Raw genomic sequence first — 18,607 nt, 5'->3', positions numbered from 1 at the left:
TTATGGCAATGGCAAACAGTACAACACTCAGCACGGAGCCCTGGGGTACCCCGTTTTCTTGGGAGAAAGTACGGGAGAGAGTATTGTTCACCCGCACCCTAAATGTGCGCTCTGCCATAAATTCGCGAAGAAAAAGGGGCAGCCGGCCTCGAAAGCCCCAAGAGAACAGTGTGCGGAGGATGCCTGTCCTCCAACAGGTATCGTATGCTCTCTCCAGATCAAAAAATATTGCTACCATTTGGCGTTTCCAGAGAAAATTGTTCATGATATAAGTGGAGAGAGCAACAAGATGGTCAACTGCAGAACGATGCTTTCGGAATCCGCATTGGGCAGGTGTTAGAAGACTGCGGGATTCCAGCCACCAAGCTAAACGGTAATTCACCATACGCTCCAAAACCTTACAGACACTACTCGTGAGAGAAATGGGGCGATAGCTAGAGGGAAGATGTTTGTCCTTTCCAGGTTTCGGAACGGGAACGACGATAGCTTCCTGCCATCGCCTGGGAAAAGTATTGTCGGTCCAAATTCGATTATAAAGGCGAAGGAGGTAACGCAGACTATGGGTTGATAAATGCAGCAACATTTGGACTTGGATACCATCCGGTCCTGGGGCAGAGGAGCAAGAAGAAGAGAGTGCATGTTGGAGTTCCCGCATGGAGAAAACAGTATTGTAGCTTTCGCGATTTTGAGAGGAGAAAGCAAGATGTCGCACTTCCGCTGCACGTTTCTTCAGGAGAAACGCTGGCGGGTAATTTGAAGAGCTCGAAATCTCAGCAAAGTGTTGACCCAATGAGTTAGAAATAGCGACAGGGTCCACTAACGTATCATGCACGACAGTGAGCCCAGAGACCGGGGAGAAACTAGACGCGCCTGAGAACCGTCGAAGCCGACTCCAAACTTCCGAGGAGGGAGTGAAGGTGTTAAATGAGCTAATAAAGAATTTCCAGCTTGCCTTCTTGCTATCGCAGATGACACGACGGCATCGCGCACGGAACTGCTTATAGCGGATACAGTTGGCCAAAGTAGGATGGTGGCGGAAAATGCGAAGAGCACGTCGCCGCTCACGTATTGCGTCACGGCATGCCTCGTTCCACCAAGGAACTGGGGGGCGCCGGGGCAATTCGGAGGTGCGTGGTATTGAACTTTCCGCAGCTGTAAGAATAATGTCGGTAATATGTGTGACCTCATCGTCGACGCTGGGAAAGCGACGGTCATCGAATGTCACTAGAGACGAAAAAAGTGTCCAATCGGCTTGGGCAAACTTCCAGTGTCGCGGGCGCATATGTGGCAGGTGTGGCTGCAATCGAACGACACATGGAAAGTGGTCACTCTAGTGTGTATCAGCAAGGGCGAACCATTTGAAGCGCCGAGCTAGCGGAACAGTACCGACCGAAAGGTCCAAATGAGAGAAATTTGACGTGGAGGCAGACAAAAATGTTGGGTCCCCAGTGTTGAGGCAAACAAGATCCCCTTGGTGGAAGACGTCTAGCAATAGTGAGCCACGTGGACAAGGATGTGGAGATCCCCAAGGAGATCAGCTCGTGCCATTGGTGTGGACGATGGAATGTATACAGTACAAAGAGAGAACGTGTATCCAGAAAGGGAAAGACGGTCAGCAACAGATTGGAAGGAAGTGTTTAAGGGGATTGGGTGATATTGGAGAGTATCATGGAGAAGAATGAGTCCTCCATGTGCTGGAGTGCCTTCAACAGAGGGGAGATCATATCGGACGGACTGAAAATGAGGGAGAAGAAAGCGGTCATGGGGACGCAGCTTTGTTTCCTGAAGACAGAAGATGACCGGCGAGTAGGATCGTAAGAGGATCGACAATTCATCACGATTGGCTCGAATGCCGCGGATATTCCAGTGGATAATGGACATAGGGTGAACAGAAAATGGAGGAATGCGACCAAAGTTGCTGTCAACTCAACAACTGCTCAGAGCTTGCGACCGACAGCATGGAATGGCATTCAGCCGAAGGCAGAAGATCCTGGTCCATAGGTTGTTCAGGAGCAGCTCCTGCCACTAGCGATCGGCCGGTTGATCGGCTGCCAGCAGTGCGCCTCGGCGACACAGAAGACGGCCGAGGGCGATTTCCGCCAGGTGGTGCTGTAGATGGGACACGCCTTGGCGGAGAAGGAGATGAACTGGGTTTCTTTGTAGCCTTCTTGGAATTATGATGTTTAGAAGGAGGAACCGATGGTTGTGAAGTTGGGGTATGTAAAAAATCTTCACGAGTATGCTCTTTTTTCGAAGTCTCGGTGTCTGACTTTTGGGCTCGAGATTTAGCAGAACCCGATGAAGGGTGAGCCATAGAGTGGGCAGGCGAAAGTGGTGAGGTTGAACGGGCGATCATTGTGCTGGCCGATCTGACGACCGTGGTACTAAAGGTGAGGTCGCAAGTCTGCGTGGCCGCCTCCTTTGTTGGCCGAGGAGAAGCAAGGACAGTGCTGTATTTTCCTGTCTGAGGCACGGTGGGCTGTCGACTGGCGAATAATTTTCGAGCAGCAAAGGTCAACACCTTTTCCTTCACTCTGATTTCCTGGATGAGCTTTTCGTCCTTAAAAACGGGGCAATCACGAGAGGAAGCAGCGTGGTCACCCATACAGTTGATGCAGCAAGGAGATGGAGGTGGACAAGCACCCTCATGGGCATCCTTGCCACACGTAACACATTTGGCCGGATTGGAACATGACTGGCTGGTGTGATTGAACCGCTGACACCGATAGCAACGCGTAGGGTTTGGGACGTAAGGGCGAACGGAAATTACCTCATAGCCTGCTTTGATTTTCGATGGGAGTTGAACTTTGTCAAATGTCAAGAAGACAGTGCGGGTTGGAATGAGGTTCATGTCAACCCTTTTCATAACTCTATGAACAGCCGTTACGCCCTGGTCAGACAGGTAGTGCTGAATTTCTTCGTCAGACAATCCATCGAGGGAGCGTGTACAAACGACTCCACGCGAGGAATTTTAAGTGCGGTGCGCTTCAACCCGGACAGGGAAGGTGTGGAGCAGTGAAGTATGCAGCAATTTTTGTGCCTGGAGGGCACTGACTGTTTCTAACAACAAGGTGCCATTCCGTAATCTGGAACAAGACTTTACAGGACCTGCAATTGCGTCGACACCTTTCTGAATAATGAAAGGGTTGACCATGGAGAAGTCGTGACCTTCGTCAGACCGAGGTACAACAAGGAACTGTGGCAACGATGGAAGAACTGACTGTGGCTGAGACTCAGTGAACTTACGCTTGTGAGCAGACATAGTGGAAGGTGAGGAAACCATTGTGGAAGAATCCCCCATGATTACCGGCATCTCCGATGGCGCGCTCCTCCCTTGTGGGGGCCCTCTCTGAGGGCACTCCCGCCTTAGGTGATTGTTCACACCTCAGGTCACACCTCCCGACAAACGGACGGAGGGACCAATCGGCACTTTCGGAAGGTATCAGCTTGGGTAATCACCCCTCCCTGGGCCTGGCCGTTACCAGGGGGTACGTACGTGTCCTACCCGTCTACCCGGGGCGGGGAATTACGCGTTACCCCATCACCGGCTACGCACAAAAATGCGTGGGTCGGCCTTCAGACACGCACAGGGAGGAAGAAAGAGAAAGGGAAAGGAAAGAAGAGAGGTCTCAAACGCCGCAGCGGAGAAAAGGGTAAAAAGAAGAGGTAAGGAAAAGAGAAGGACAAAGGAAGGAGGAAGACATACAAGCAAGGAAGGCGAAGAATGCGGTACATTTACGAGTGTCCGTCTCCGGACGTAGGCACAAACCATACTCCCAGAGGGGGAGAAAGGGAAGGAAAGAGCCAGAGGTGAGGGGGGCGGGGGGGGGGGGGGGGGGGCGGGCGAAGATGGGGGATGGGGAAGGATGCGGAAAGGGAAGGTATGCAGCCCAGAAAGGAAGGAAGGCCACATTAGGTCGGGGTCCCGTGCTCGCTACACACGTATCCACAAAAGAGTTGTGGACCCCCTGGGGGGAGAAGTGAAGTTACTCACCATATAGCAGAGATGCTGAGTCGCAGATAGGCACAACAAAAAGTCTCTCAGAATTAAAGCTTTCAGTCATTAAGGCCTTCGTCAACAACAGACAATGCGGCGACTGGGTGGGGGCAAGGAGGAGGCTGGGGGCAGGGAGGTCGAGAGAGAGTATGGCAGGGGTGGCGGACAGTGAAGTGCTGCAGGTTAGACGGAAGGCAGGGAAGAGGTGGGGAGGGGGAAGGGTGTAAGTAGCGGAAAAGGAGAGAAAGAAAAAGACTGGGTGTGGTGGTGGAATGACGACTGTGTAGTGCTGGAATGGGAACAGGGAAGGGGCTGGATGGGTGACGACAGTTGACTAATGAAGGTTGAGGCCAGGAGAGTTACTGGAACATAGCACGTATTGCAGGGTGAGTTCCCACCTGCGCAGTTCAGAAAAGCTGGTGTTGGTGGAAAGGATCCATATGGCACAGGCTGTGAAGCAGTCATTGAAATGAAGAATATCAGAAGCCTTAGCCTCACAGAAATATGAAGGCCTAACCTTTTGCCCCACTACCAAATTCAAACATACAGGACTTGTTAAAGACCTTCTCTCCTTCTCCTGGTCCCTACAGTGGGAACACTTTATCACCACCAGCCCTACCAATCAGACTGAACCCTACCTAACTCAGTTCACTCCACCATCCCACTGCTATCCACCCCCCCCCCCCCCTGCCCCCTAACCACCCTCTGTCGACTTTTCAGAATTTCTTAAGCTCGAACCTTGCCTCGTCATCATTCCCCAAAACCCTCAACATGCAAACTAACCTTACATCTGCATAAATAACCACAGTCCACCATCTAAAAGCTGATCCTGACCTTATAATCCTACTTACGCAGAAAGGCTCCACCATCCATTGTTTTGAACCGCAAGTATTACCTGGCGGAAGGACTGTCAGCTGTGAGATACTTCACTGACAAACCTTGCCACAGTGACCCCATTCCAGTAATCCAGCAGGCTCTCAAGTCACTACTCAAAATTCTTAGGCCCATCCCAGAACCTCTCCCCCGAGCCCATCTCTCTACTCACCCCTAAGATTCCCCACACTCCTACCTTCTAAATGCTTCCTAAGACCATAAACCTAACTATCCAGGGTGCCCCACTGTGGCCAGTTAATGTCCCCCCACTAAGAGAATGGCTGCTCTCATAGACCAACACCTTCAACGTATTACCCGGAATCTACCCTCCTATATAAAAGATACCAACCATTTCCTCCATCGACTCTCCACAGTTCCTATCCCTTTACCACATGGTGCCCTGCTCGTCACTATTAATGCCACCTCCCTGCGCACTAACATTCTCGATGCCCATGGCCTTACCACTATTGAACACTAACTTTCCCAATGCCTGACGGATTCCAAACCAACAACCTTCTTCCTAGTGACCAACTACATCGTCATCCACAATTACTTCTCCTTTGGAGGCATTACCTACAAACAAACCCGGGGTACAACTATAAGCACCCGCATGGCACCATCCTATGCCAACCTATTCATGGCCCACCTATAGGAGTCCTTCCCAACAACCCAACATCCTGAACTCCTCACCTGGTTCAGATTCACTGATGACATCTTTGCTATCTGGATCAAAGGTGAGAACACTTTATCCACATTCCTCCAGAATCTCAACAACCGCTCCCCCATTTGCTTCACCTGGTCCTACTCAACCCAACAAGCCACCTTCCTAGATGTTGAACTCCACCTCAAAGATTGCTACATCAGTACCTCTGTACATATCAAACCCACTAACCACCAACAATACCTCCACTTCAACGGCTGCCACCCATTTCATACCAAGAAGTCCCTTCTGTAGAGCCTAGCCACCTGTGGTCGTCACATCTGCAGTGATGAGCAGTCCCTTTCGGAATATACCGAGGGTCTCACTGAAGCCTTCACTGACCGCAATTATCCTCCCAACCTTATACAAAAACAAATCTCCCATACTTTACCTTTCCATGATATGTTCCAGCACATCCGTAACAATATGTACATAATTAAATGATACAGATATTATCCAAATCTATGAAAGTATTGTGCAATACTGTAACTTCATACATTCATCAACTAACTTTTAGGGAGCAAAGATAGCACTGCTATCTTATCACATGTGTAGGAAAAGGTCCTGAATTGTACATGGTCCTTTTCATTCTAGTGACAACTCAGCTGACAGATTGAGCATCACACACATTTTCACTTGCCACAACATATAATTCTTACACAAAATCTCAGCAGTATGAGACCTGAGTTTCTCCTGGCGTATACAACTTTCAAATAACTTCCGGGAATTCAGCCAGGTAACACTTTCAGCGACCGCCGATATTTCGGCGGGAGAACACCCCGCCATTTTCAAGGCAACTGCAACGGACAGGCGGCGTACATGCAAATTTAATACCTCGGTTCTCTGACTGAAGCAGGAAAGATAACACACACACTGAACACTAGTGTCACCAAAGATGACCAAAGTCAGAGCTATCGATAGTGAGACTATGAATTCGCAGGTGAGGCAGCATTGACTCTGTTCCTCTGTTTTTTGACAAGGGAGAGAGCCGGATTCCAAACAGAGTTTAAACAGGAACCTCCATCCCTATTAACGAGGTTGCTCGCTAATTTAATCTCAACTGCCTCCCTAATGACACTGTCCCAATAGCTGGACGTGCATGCCAATATCTCGGTGTTATTATATAACATGGGGTGACCAGTATCCAAGCAATGTTCAGCAATAGCAGATCTATTTGGCTGCTGTAATCATGTGTGCCGTTTATGCTCAGTACATCTGTCCTCCACGGTCCTGATAGTTTGACCAATATATGCCATGCCGCAGCTACAAGGAATACGATATACACCCGCCTTACGCAGTCCAAGATCATCCTTAACGGAACTTAAAAGTGCTCTAATTTTAGATGGAGGTCGGAAAACACATTTCACATCATATTTCCGTAAAATACGATCGATCTTATTGGACGTGTTTCCTACGTAAGGCAAAAAGGCAGTAGACTTAGGTGTTGACTCAGAATTATCATCAATCACCCGATGTACAGTTGGTCGATAGCGCAACGCACGTTCAATCTGTCTATCACTATAACCATTTTGACGAAATGTAACTTCAAGATGGGACAGCTCAGCTGGCAAAGTCTCAGCATCAGAAACGACATGTGCCCTGTGTACCAAGGTATGAAGTACACCTTCACGCTGAGCCGAATGGTGACAACTATTAGCTAGTAAGTACAAGTCGGTGTGAGTACGTTTCCTGTAGACTGCATGTCCCAATGATCCATCAACCTTCCTCCTAACCAACATGTCGAGAAAGGGAAGGCAACCATCCTCTTCCACCTCCATCGTAAAAAGAATGTTCGGGTGGATCGAGTTCGGATGTTCTAGAAAGACATTCAAATTCTCCCTACCGTGAGGCCAAACAACGAAGGTATCATCAACGTATCTAAAGAAACAGGTGGGTTTTAAAGGCGCCGACTCCAATGCACGTTCCTCGAAGTCTTCCATAAATAAATTTGCGATCACAGGAGACAACGGACTACCCATCGCAACTCCATCTGTCTGCTCGTAATACCGGTTATTAAATAAAAAGTAAGTGGATGTCAACACATGCCTAAAGAGATTAGTTAAATCAGCAGCAAACCTGGCTTCAATTAACCGCAACGAATCAGACAGAGGAACACGAGTGAAGAGAGAGACCACATCGAAACTCACTAAAATATCAGTCATTCAGCCTCAGTCCCTCCAAACAACGTAAAAAAATCAGCTGAGTTCCTGATATGATGTTCACACCGTCCTACTTGTGGACTCAACAGAGAAGCAAGATGCTTGGATACACGATATGTCGGAGCGCCGATGTTACTCACTATAGGACGGAAAGGAACCCCTTCCATATAACCTAGGGGGAACGGCACTATAGGTGTTAAGCCTCTTTATTGTGTCCTGCGACAAACCACTTTTCTTCAGGAGGCTGTTGGTCTTTCTCTCGACACTTTTCGTGGGGTCAGCATCGATTCTGCGATACGCTGAATCAGATAGTAAACGTTGCATCTTTTGTACATAATCATGTTTATTTAAAACAACGGTGGCATTGCCCTTGTCAGCAGGTAAAATAACAATACTGGGATCAACTTTGAGAGAGCGTAAAGCAGCCCTCTCTGCTGTTGTTACATTACTCTTGGGTGGACGAGCCCTAGTCAAAACACGGCATGCCTCCCTCCTAACTTCCTCCGCAGCGTCAGGAGGTAGTTTGCAAACTGCCTGTTCAATTGAACTAATAAAATCAACTACCGGCAAATTCTTCGGAGTGGGTGCAAAATTTAAACCCTTCCCTAGCACGGATAAGGTTGCGTCGTCAAAAGATTTCTCTGTGAGATTTATCACAGAACGTCGAGATATAACATCCAACTCCGCGCGATGAAAACGTTCAAACTTTGCCAAATGCCGGGGAGTAACGGAGTTGTACTCCCAGTCAGCTTGGGTCCATGAGGCACCGTCCAACCAATCCCAAGTGAAATCAGACACTTCAGATGCAACCATTAAATGAAAACGATACAACTCTTTGGAAACAGAATCCAAACGTCGACGAGTAAAATGAATCCTTTCGCGAACAAGAGCCAAGCCAGCACGTTGCTTGATACGATTGGCGGCAGGAGAATTAAGAAGGTGCACAACCTTAGCAAATGTTGGGACATGATTTTCATCACGACACCTCAATAAAAACGACAAAGCACATTGCAGTCTAACTCGACAGCTACGAAGTTTATCCAACTTACGTAAACACCGATACATTTCCTCCCCGTAGAGGTAAACAATGTGAGACCTGAGTTTCTCCTGGCGTATACAACTTTCAAATAACTTCCGGGAATTCAGCCAGGTAACACTTTCAGCGACCGCCGATATTTCGTGGTAGTTGGAACCCAACTTTGAACCTTCAAGTTGTGGTACCCAAGGTAAGCAAGATTCCAGTGACAATAAAATGAAGGGGCAAAGGATGTGATGAAGTGGTGGCATGTTGGTGGACGCACTTTGTGCACCTGCTGGTGCCTATGCAGTTGCGAAGCATTAACAACAATTATGCCGGTTCTGGAACAACTCTCCACTTTATGTGAAACTGCTACCTACTCTCCACATTCAGACAGTGCTATGATAAATATCTGAACTAGTGTCTACAAATTAACTCTTAGCTGAAAAGCTGTTTACCTCCCTAAATGTAAAGCAAATGAATTGTAATGCCCTGCTCCTTAGTTCATGCTAGTGCTATCGTGAAGCTGGATGGACCCTGTTCCTTTGTGGCAATAGAAAAAACAGCTCTGTAAAAGAAAGTAAACAGAGAATTTACTCAGCTGTAGCAACAAATTAGCTATGACCATACATTTGGGGGGAGAGATTGATGATGCTCTTATTCCCAAGTTTTTATATACTTTTTCTGACTTATTTACATACCAGTTGCATAAATGTATGTTGAACTTGCAACAACAAGAAGGATACAAACAAAATTGGCAGGTGACTTCAGCTCATAAGAAGGGTACAAAAATGGACCAGCAAAATTACAGACCTGGGAAACCTGCTCATGACAGATGTTACCAGCAAACACTTTGAGATTATCCCAGATTCGAGTCTCAATCTGGCAAATAGATTTAATTTGCCAGAAAATTTCACATAATAAATCATTTAAATCTGAGTTTTCATTTTCTAATTTTGTCACACATGGTACCTCTGGTAACGCTATACATACTGTAGGATTGCGGATGCATGTAAACAGAAAATAATGAGAAATAAAACACACATCATTCAAAGTAACATACCTCAGACTGCACTGTAGATCGGTCTTTCACCACAACTTAAATTTCATTTTCACACATTTGTTGGTTTAGTCAAATCTCAGCCAAAATGGACACATGAGAAAGCTAAAGTAACTTACATATTCTCAGTTGTTAGTGCCTAATCAGTGACAAATGAATAGAGGAAAACAATACTTTATACTGGTTACAAAGAGTCAGTAACCAAGAATAAATCAGATTCCATCATTTTGGAGGAAGACCATTGTTTTGACTTTGTATTTACGAATTTTAGAAACAGGCGAAGCGAAAATATTTTAAAAAGTGCAAATTTTGTAATGGGAATTTGTTAAGGTTGGAAAGTGCTCCACTTGAAACTTTAGACTTTTCCATGCCATCCATAGTTCAATTAACTTCACATACAAAAATCTAGTTTCCAGTAGAGTGTAACAACCATGGGCACACAGAAGAATCTAATTTCACTGTCTGCTTTAACCCATGACGTCACCAATATGGCGGAAATGACCATTCTCAACATTTCCAATATGGTGCCTATGATGTCATTACATGATAAACAACAACAAAACACGAAAATACATATAAAACCAACACACACATCTCTCTCCAAAAATATAAACAAACTAACGGGACCAGCCCGGGAACTTGGGGATTTTTGGGTGGGGACAAACTAAATATAAACACATACAGACACACACCACGATCCCAGCCACACAAAACGATGACATAAAAACACAAAATTCCCAAGTTCCACTACACTTACAATATCGACAGGCATCGGTCACTTCCCTTCACCTACATAACTCGGGTCGACTGAAGTGTCCGATCCCACCTGTCGGCTTTGACCCGTGACGTAAGGCTGTTGTGGTGTGTGACGTCACGGAATTTAGTTTGTGAGAGTGGCTTGTTTGTAGTTGTCGTTTTGGTGTGATCGGTGGTGCTCTCTGGTGGTGTGTTAGGTGATGTTTTTGGTTTAGTTTGCGAGTGTGTGTGTGGCGTCGTGTGTGAATTTTGGTAAATTGCTTTTTTTTATGTCTTTGGTAGGTATGGATGTGACTGACAAGGCCAACAGTTTTCGGTTGTCGGCTGTGATGAGGGACAGTTCGTTGTCTCTAATAAAATTTCTTCAACTATTCGGATTTTTGGATGAAGTCGTGAAGTGGTCAGTATGTCGTGAATAAATGAGGCTTACTTAAAGTTCCGGCGTCTCGTACCATGGATGGCTGTATGTCGTAAGGATAACAGGTCAAGGGAAGTGTTCGATCCCAATGTGTGGCTGTGAATGTTGGTATTGGTATCAGGAGAGGTTTTTGAGCTATATAGGTCAAGGGAAGTGTTAGTTCCTAATTTATGGGATCGGGAGCTGTTGTTGAGCTATATAGGTCAAGGGAAATGTCCAATTCCAGATGATATTGTGTTTAGTGGTATTTCGGGAGTTTTGTGATGTCGGTTGTTTTCGTCGTTTTGTGTGGTTTTGTATGAGGGCGGATGTCTCAATTTGTTTATATTTATATGAAAAAACAAAGGTGATGTGACTTACCAAACGAAAGCACTGGCAGGTCGATAGACACACAAACATACACACAAAATTCTAGCTTTCGCAACCAACGGTTGCCTCGTCAGGAAAGAGGGAAGGAGAGGGAAAGACGAAAGGATGTGGGTTTTAAGGGAGAGGGTAAGGAGTCATTCCAATCCTGGGAGCGGAAAGACTTACCTTAGGGGGAAAAAAGGACGGGTATACACTCGCACACACATATACAGACACAAGCAGACATATTTAAAGACAAAGAGTTTGGGCAGAGATGTCAGTCGAGGCAGGAGTGCAGAGGCAAAGATGTTGTTGAATGACAGGTGAGGTATGAGTGGTGGCAACTTGAAATTAGCGGAGACTGAGGCCTGGTGGGTAACGGGAAGAGAGGATATATTGAAGGGCAAGTTCCCATCTCCGGAGTTCGGATAGGTTGGTGTTAGTGGGAAGTATCCAGATAACCCGGACGGTGTAACACTGCGCCAAGATGTGCTGGCCGTGCACCAAGGCATGTTTAGCCACAGGGTGATCCTCATTACCAACAAACACTGTCTGCCTGTGTCCATTCATGCGAATGGACAGTTTGTTGCTGGTCATTCCCACATAGAATGCGTCACAGTGTAGGCAGGTCAGTTGGTAAATCACGTGGGTGCTTTCACAGGTGGCTCCGCCTTTGATCGTGTACACCTTCCGGGTTACAGGACTGGAGTAGGTGGTGGTGGGAGGGTGCATGGGACAGGTTTTACACCGGGGGCGGTTACAAGGGTAGGAGCCAGAGGGTAGGGAAGGTGGTTTGGGGATTTCATAGGGATGAACTAACAGGTTACGAAGGTTAGGTGGATGGCGGAAAGACACTCTTGGTGGAGTGGGCAGGATTTCATGAAGGATGGATCTCATTTCAGGGCAGGATTTGAGGAAGTTGTATCCCTGTTGGATAGCCACATTCAGAGTCTGGTCCAGTCCCGGAAAGTATCCTGTCACAAGTGGGGCACTTTTGTGGTTCTTCTGTGCGAGGTTCTGGGTTTGAGGGGATGAGGAAGTGGCTCTGGTTATTGGCTTCTGTACCAGGTCAGGAGGGTAGTTGCGGGATGCGAAAGCTGTTGTCAGGTTGTTGGTGTAATGGTTCAGAGATTCCGGACTGGAGCAGATTCGTTTGCCACGAAGACCTAGGCTGTAGGGAAGGGACCGTTTGATGCGGAATGGGTGGCAGCTGCCATAATGGAGGTACTGTTGCTTGTTGGTGGGTTTGATGTGGACCGACGTGTGAAGCTGGCCATTGGACAGATGGAGGTCAACGTCAAGGAAAGTGGCATGGGATTTGGAGTAGGACCAGGTGAATCTGATGGAACCAAAGGAGTTGAGGTTGGAGAGGAAATTCTGGAGTTCTTCTTCACTGTGAGTCCAGATCATGAAGATGTCATCAATAAATCTGTACCACACTTTGGGTTGGCAGGCCTGGGTAACCAAGAAGGCTTCCTCTAAGCGACCCATGAATAGGTTGGCGTAAGAGGGGGCCATCCTGGTACCCATGGCTGTTCCCTTTAATTGTTGGTATGTCTGGCCTTCAAAAGTGAAGAAGTTGTGGGTCAGGATGAAGCTGGCTAAGGTAGTGAGGAAAGAGGTTTAAGGTAGGGTGGCAGGTGATCGGCGTGAAAGGAAGTGCTCCATCGCAGCGAGGCCTTGAACGTGCGGAATATTTGTGTATAAGGAAGTGGCATCAATGGTTACAAGGATGGTTTCCGGGGGTAATGGATTGGGTAAGGATTCCAGGCGTTCGAGAAAGTGGTTGGTGTCTTTGATGAAGGATGGGAGACTGCATGTAATGGGTTGAAGGTGTTGATCTACGTAGGCAGAGATACGTTCTGTGGGGGCTTGGTAACCAGCTACAATGGGGCGGCCGGGATGATTGGGTTTGTGAATTTTAGGCAGAAGGTAGGGGTGCAGGGTGTCGGTGGGGTCAGGAGGTTGATGGAGTCAGGTGAAAGGTTTTGCAGGGGGCCTAAGGTTCTGAGGATTCCTTGAAGCTCCACCTGGACATCAGGAATGGGATTACCTTGGCAAACTTTGTATGTGGTGTTATCTGAAAGCTGATGCAGTCCCTCAGCCACATACTCCCGACGATCAAGTACCACGGTCGTGGAACCCTTGTCCGCCGGAAGAATGACGATGGATCGGTCAGCCTTCAGATCACGGATAGCCCAGGCTTCAGCAGTGGTGATGTTGGGAGTAGGATTAAGGTTTTTTAAGAAGGACTGAGAGGCAAGGCTGGAAGTCAGAAATTCCTGGAAGGTTTGGAGAGGGTGATTTTGAGGAAGAGGAGGTGGGTCCCGCTGTGACGGAGGACGGAACTGTTCCAGGCAGGGTTCAATTTGGATAGTGTCTTGGGGAGTTGGATCATTAGGAGTAGGATTAGGATCATTTTTCTTCGTGGCAAAGTGATATTTCCAGCAGAGAGTACGAGTGTAGGACAGTAAATCTTTGACGAGGGCTGTTGTTTATATGTAGTTTGTCCCCACCCAAAAACCCCCTATTACCGGCGCTTGTCCCGTTAGTGTCATTAGGCTTTTTGTGGAATGTGTGTGTGTGTGTGTGTGTGTGTGTGTGTGTGTTTTTTTTTGATGTATTTTTGTCCTCATAATGTGTACGTAATGACTTTATATGCGCCATATTGGAATTGTGGTTTATGGTCGTTTCCGCCATATTTGTGACGTCATGGGTCAAAGAAGACGGGCGGGATCTGACGCTTCCGTATTTCCCATAACTCAACCCCAAATGTCGATACCACAAAATAAAAACTACTCCAAAAATTATAATCACACCGCAACTATCAATACCACAAAACCAACACCTAAAACAACAAAAATTGGAATCTGACACTTTCCTTGACCTATATGGGTGAACAACAGCTCACCATACCAAAACACACATAGCTATGACGACAAATTGCAATCTGTCACTTCCCATGACCTATGCAGCTCAAATATAACTGATGATACTAAAAAAATTGAAATCTAGTACTTCCCCCTAAAATACATAAATCAACCACAAGTGCCAATACCAAAACATCAACCACCAACACATGCAGTAAATAACACCGACCCAACAACACACAAAAATCCCACCGAACATCGTAACACGCGAACAATAGACCCAAAAAACGACTACTTACCATAAAAAAGTTCCGGCGCTACACACTAACCCCCAACTTGCATATTCTGCTTGCATACGCCGCATTTCACTATCTCCGTCACAAGCCCAAAAAGTTGCAGAAACTTAATGACGGACAACATGTCGTCCCCCATTACAGCCCGCGGACGCACTCTATTACACTTAGAAGTCATATCCATACCTAACGAAAGAAGCCACAAATTGAATTAAACGACTTACTGTGCGACAAACAGCAAACCAATTAACAACACACGACACCACAGTAACAAACACAACGGAAACTTAATTCTTAACTCATGAAACTAACTTCCGTTCTTCTATAACAGTCAAGACCAATAAATGCACACTTCAAGCACCGACACCCAAACCAACCCAATACATAACCAGAGAACACCACCAACCGCAACAAGACGACATCTACAAATACAACACACCCATAAACTAAACTAACATCCTTACGTCACACGTCAAAGCCGACGGGTGGACTCCAACACTTCTGTTGAACCCACAACCACTAATAATTCCAGGTTACACAATTTGTCTTTTCACTGAACATTTTCATTTCACCCACTACGCAAAAGTCAAAACTATGATCTTTCTCTAAAACTGTGGGTCTTCAACAACTGATTCCATGTAACGAGTATGAAGTATGGCTTTTCTTCTTTCATTTACTACAGTTTAAAGAAACTGATAGATTATCAATTATTCTAGGCTTCTTGTGTGTCCACACAAGACGACTTCCTGTAAGAAAATTTCAAAACATCAGAAAATAATTTTGCGCAAGGCGGCTGTAACTAATCATCGGGGGATTAGCAGCAATTGGCCTTGGCAATGTGTACCACTATCATGAAAAGAACAAACCAGTCTACTGAGTTGACACATATATTATTACACAAAAAATTTTTCAGAAGTAAAGTTATAGTTTAAAAACTGTATCTTGTTAAGTGCAGCCACATGTCCACAATCATCAAGCATGAACACACAAAAATATGAAAGAACATTTTGGATCACAAGAAAAATTAATTTGAGAAAAAAATATAAAATTATGAAACAGACTGACTGACCAGAACTTTACTTACTAATGTCAATGAGCTAAAATACAAGAAACTTCCTGGGTACAAGAAGGGATAAATTGGGTAAGGTTAGAAAGGAAGGGCACGCCACTCAGACCTTAGAACAAGAGGACCCACATGTTGCAAGGACAAGTGGAAAATAATGATAGAGTGGACCTGGGGGGTGTGGGGGAGGGGGAGTGGGGGAGGGGGAGTGGGGGAGGGGGAGTGAGAGGGGTGGGAAGACAGGAGGAAAGGAAAAGGGAAACATGAAAAAGAGTGTACAGAAAATGGGAGGGATTATACTTTAACAATATTCAGAATAGTCATCAGCAAGTGAGACCAAGTGTGGACAGAAGACAAACTCGTTTGATACACTATGTATCCAGTTGGTATACATGTTCAACAGCACGACACCTTGCTACACAACATGGGCCATTTGGATCCTCCCATCTGACAGTAGCTTAGAGGAACTCCATAGACGAAACTTGGATTGCAAAACATCATCTCAGTCTCACCTGCCCCCTCTCTTTTCTTAGTTCTTAACTACACTACTCGTTTCTTGTCCTCTTACCGTTTCTTTACTTCTCATGCAGTCATCTCTGTACTGATGCTAGTGCAGTGCTTACCAATGTATTATCTTTGACCTCCCACTCCCTCTCATGCATCCCCTTCATCTTTGGCTACACTTGTCCTCGAAACATGGGAGTCCCTATCTTGCTGGATACTGAGTGACATGTCCTGCCCATCTACTCCTCTCCAATCCATCCCCCTGTCCTCCCCAAGGGAGGAACTATTAGTTCTGAAAACTGGCATAATTTCTTGTACTTTTGTGTGTCCCTATCAGTTGTACTCAGAATTTTAACTTGCCTCTGGAAGGTAAGCACTGGCCAACCATTTTATCTCTTAATTTTACTAATAATTTTTCACAGATATCAATAATTAATTCTGATGGTAATCTTTCTCCAGCTGAGAAGAGTAAAAACATCCTGAGTATTCTTGAAGTTACACAGCATGAACTGTTGGCCAACTGGCACATATTATTCATGCCCAAAATTTATCCCACTAGTTCATACTGACTTGTAATAGCCTATGAAGTATTAAAGCTGCAGTTTCATGCATTTGCAACTTAAATGTGCCTCAATGGTGCATCCATCACACTTCTCTACAATTCATGCTAACTAAGTAAAAAAAAGCAAATGACATGTCACTGTAGCACCATTCATCCGCTTTTCATCTCTTACAAGTCAACAGTCCATGCACAGGCACCAAAATATTGTAATTTAGGAATGTAATCACTCCTATTTTACATACTAAAGTATTGCACCGATTTATCTTCAAGATAATATATTTGTAGAAATTTTCTCTAATAAGTGTTCTACGAAAAAGTGCCAGAAACTGAAATATGAGTAATCGAAGGAGTAAAGTTAACTATACACCAAGTTTTACCTTTTAGCTCACCCCTTACTAAAACTGAAGTCCTTAATTCCCCACTCCCACCCCCTTTTTTTCCAGTCATGCTGCCTAGCATTACATTTACCCATAAATAAATCTGTGCTCATCAGAAATTCGATTTGACAAATGTTACTAGCGGTGCCCGGGAATTAATTGCAGTCTAGCTGCCAACCTGCTCTTAATATTTTCTAAATAAGAGTTACAATAACTTACAGCTCAGAGATTATAAAATAGATGTCATTATCTTCCAACATATGTTGATCATCCACTTTCTGAATGTAAATAACGTGCAACTGGCTCTTATGGATTAAATACGTGGCTACCTTAACTGGAAATCCTGACGTATCAACTGTATACATAAAAATGAAGCATCACTACACATCCTAAATGTATACGGCAGCAAATTAACGCTACGATCTGAATAATGTTCTCATATTGCATATAGCATTCAAGCTATCGAAAATTTTAAATTTGTAAAAACATCGTGAAACGACAGAGGGCAGACTACGCATTTTGTACTGTAGAGGACTCCGTACAAAGAGGCTGTTAAACACGCGCTTATTGCAACCCTTCTCCCATTACCACTATCACTGTTTTTAAATACCAAGTTATCTGCCATTATTCCCGCCGGATATTACAAAGAATTCTATGTTTTATGAGAGCGTTGCCAATTCTAGTTACCTTGATCTGTTTTCGTTGCTGGTTTCCAGTTTTCAGCGCTGATGATCGGCAGACAGACTTGGCCCTTCTCATCAATGTTCGGATGATATATTTTGGTCTTGAAATTAATTTTTGGTGGTTTGAATGGGTATTCTGCAGGAAAATTTATTTCAATCCTAAACGCACCTTTATTATAAGGGGCATTATCCTAGAAACGGAAAATCGTGTGAAGAACAAAAATAAATAGTTACTGTAATAAATAAATTTACAAACGATAAAACAGTTACCGGCACTATAAGACCTTGCCATGTTAATATATTAGAGTCATCCACTTGGATTTCTCGGAAAGATTTCATGCCCGACGATCGGATGTCGCCGAGCTCCTAAAAAGTACAAAAGCATAATTGTATATAGCTATCCACATGTAACATGCATATAATTGATTTTACTGGCTGATACGAATCCAGCTCTGCATTGCAACTACTGAGAATAGTTCCGTGTCTAAACAAAATAACTAATTTATACCTATGGAATGTCATGCAGTTCTCAATGAAGATCAACACATTTCAACAGGCGAAAACAGATGAACAATTTGTATAGCTATTTAATGCATGCTAATGAGATTCTATACAATCTTTTTTTATATAAATCATAGCCAGTAATTTATCTCGCAACACTCCTTAGAATTTGCTACTCACTTTCTGCAACCTCCTGGTCGCTGCCATCTTCCTTATTACCCAATATTCCAATAACCGGAAGCAAAAGCCTCACTATTTGCCGTAAACTTATGATTCGTTGAATCTAATGCTTTGGCGGAATAAACACTAGCTTACAGAATTATTCGGACGAAACAGTTCCCAAGTTTTGACAAATGATAAATAATACATAAAATTCTAACAAAATGTAGAAGACCATCAGTTGAAATGAAATTCTACTCCTTCGC

The 18,607-nt window shown here is 45.1% G+C and overlaps 1 protein-coding gene across 2 annotated transcripts in view; it reads right to left on the bottom strand.

Annotated features, from left to right (window-relative positions):
* Window positions 1-18,601, bottom strand: part of LOC126203393 (ubiquitin-conjugating enzyme E2 L3) — a 31,868-nt gene extending 13,267 nt beyond the window's left edge. The window contains exons 1-3 of one of the 2 annotated variants that reach the window (XM_049937699.1): window positions 18,363-18,601; window positions 17,952-18,047; window positions 17,686-17,872 (exon numbers count right to left, since the gene is read on the bottom strand). In XM_049937699.1, the coding sequence (XP_049793656.1) occupies window positions 17,686-17,872; window positions 17,952-18,047; window positions 18,363-18,389 (310 nt within the window). In that variant the 5' untranslated portion in view covers window positions 18,390-18,601. Of the gene's footprint in view, window positions 1-17,685; window positions 17,873-17,951; window positions 18,048-18,189; window positions 18,209-18,362 lie in introns of those variants that run through there. The other variant, XM_049937700.1, reaches the window with a different exon arrangement.
* Window positions 18,602-18,607: the final 6 nt, after the last annotated feature.

This window comes from Schistocerca nitens, chromosome 9 (assembly GCF_023898315.1).
Source record: "Schistocerca nitens isolate TAMUIC-IGC-003100 chromosome 9, iqSchNite1.1, whole genome shotgun sequence".
Classification (NCBI taxonomy): domain Eukaryota; kingdom Metazoa; phylum Arthropoda; class Insecta; order Orthoptera; family Acrididae; genus Schistocerca; species Schistocerca nitens.
The sequence above is the reverse complement of the archived record's forward strand: the minus strand, read 5'-3'. Positions and strand labels throughout refer to the sequence as shown.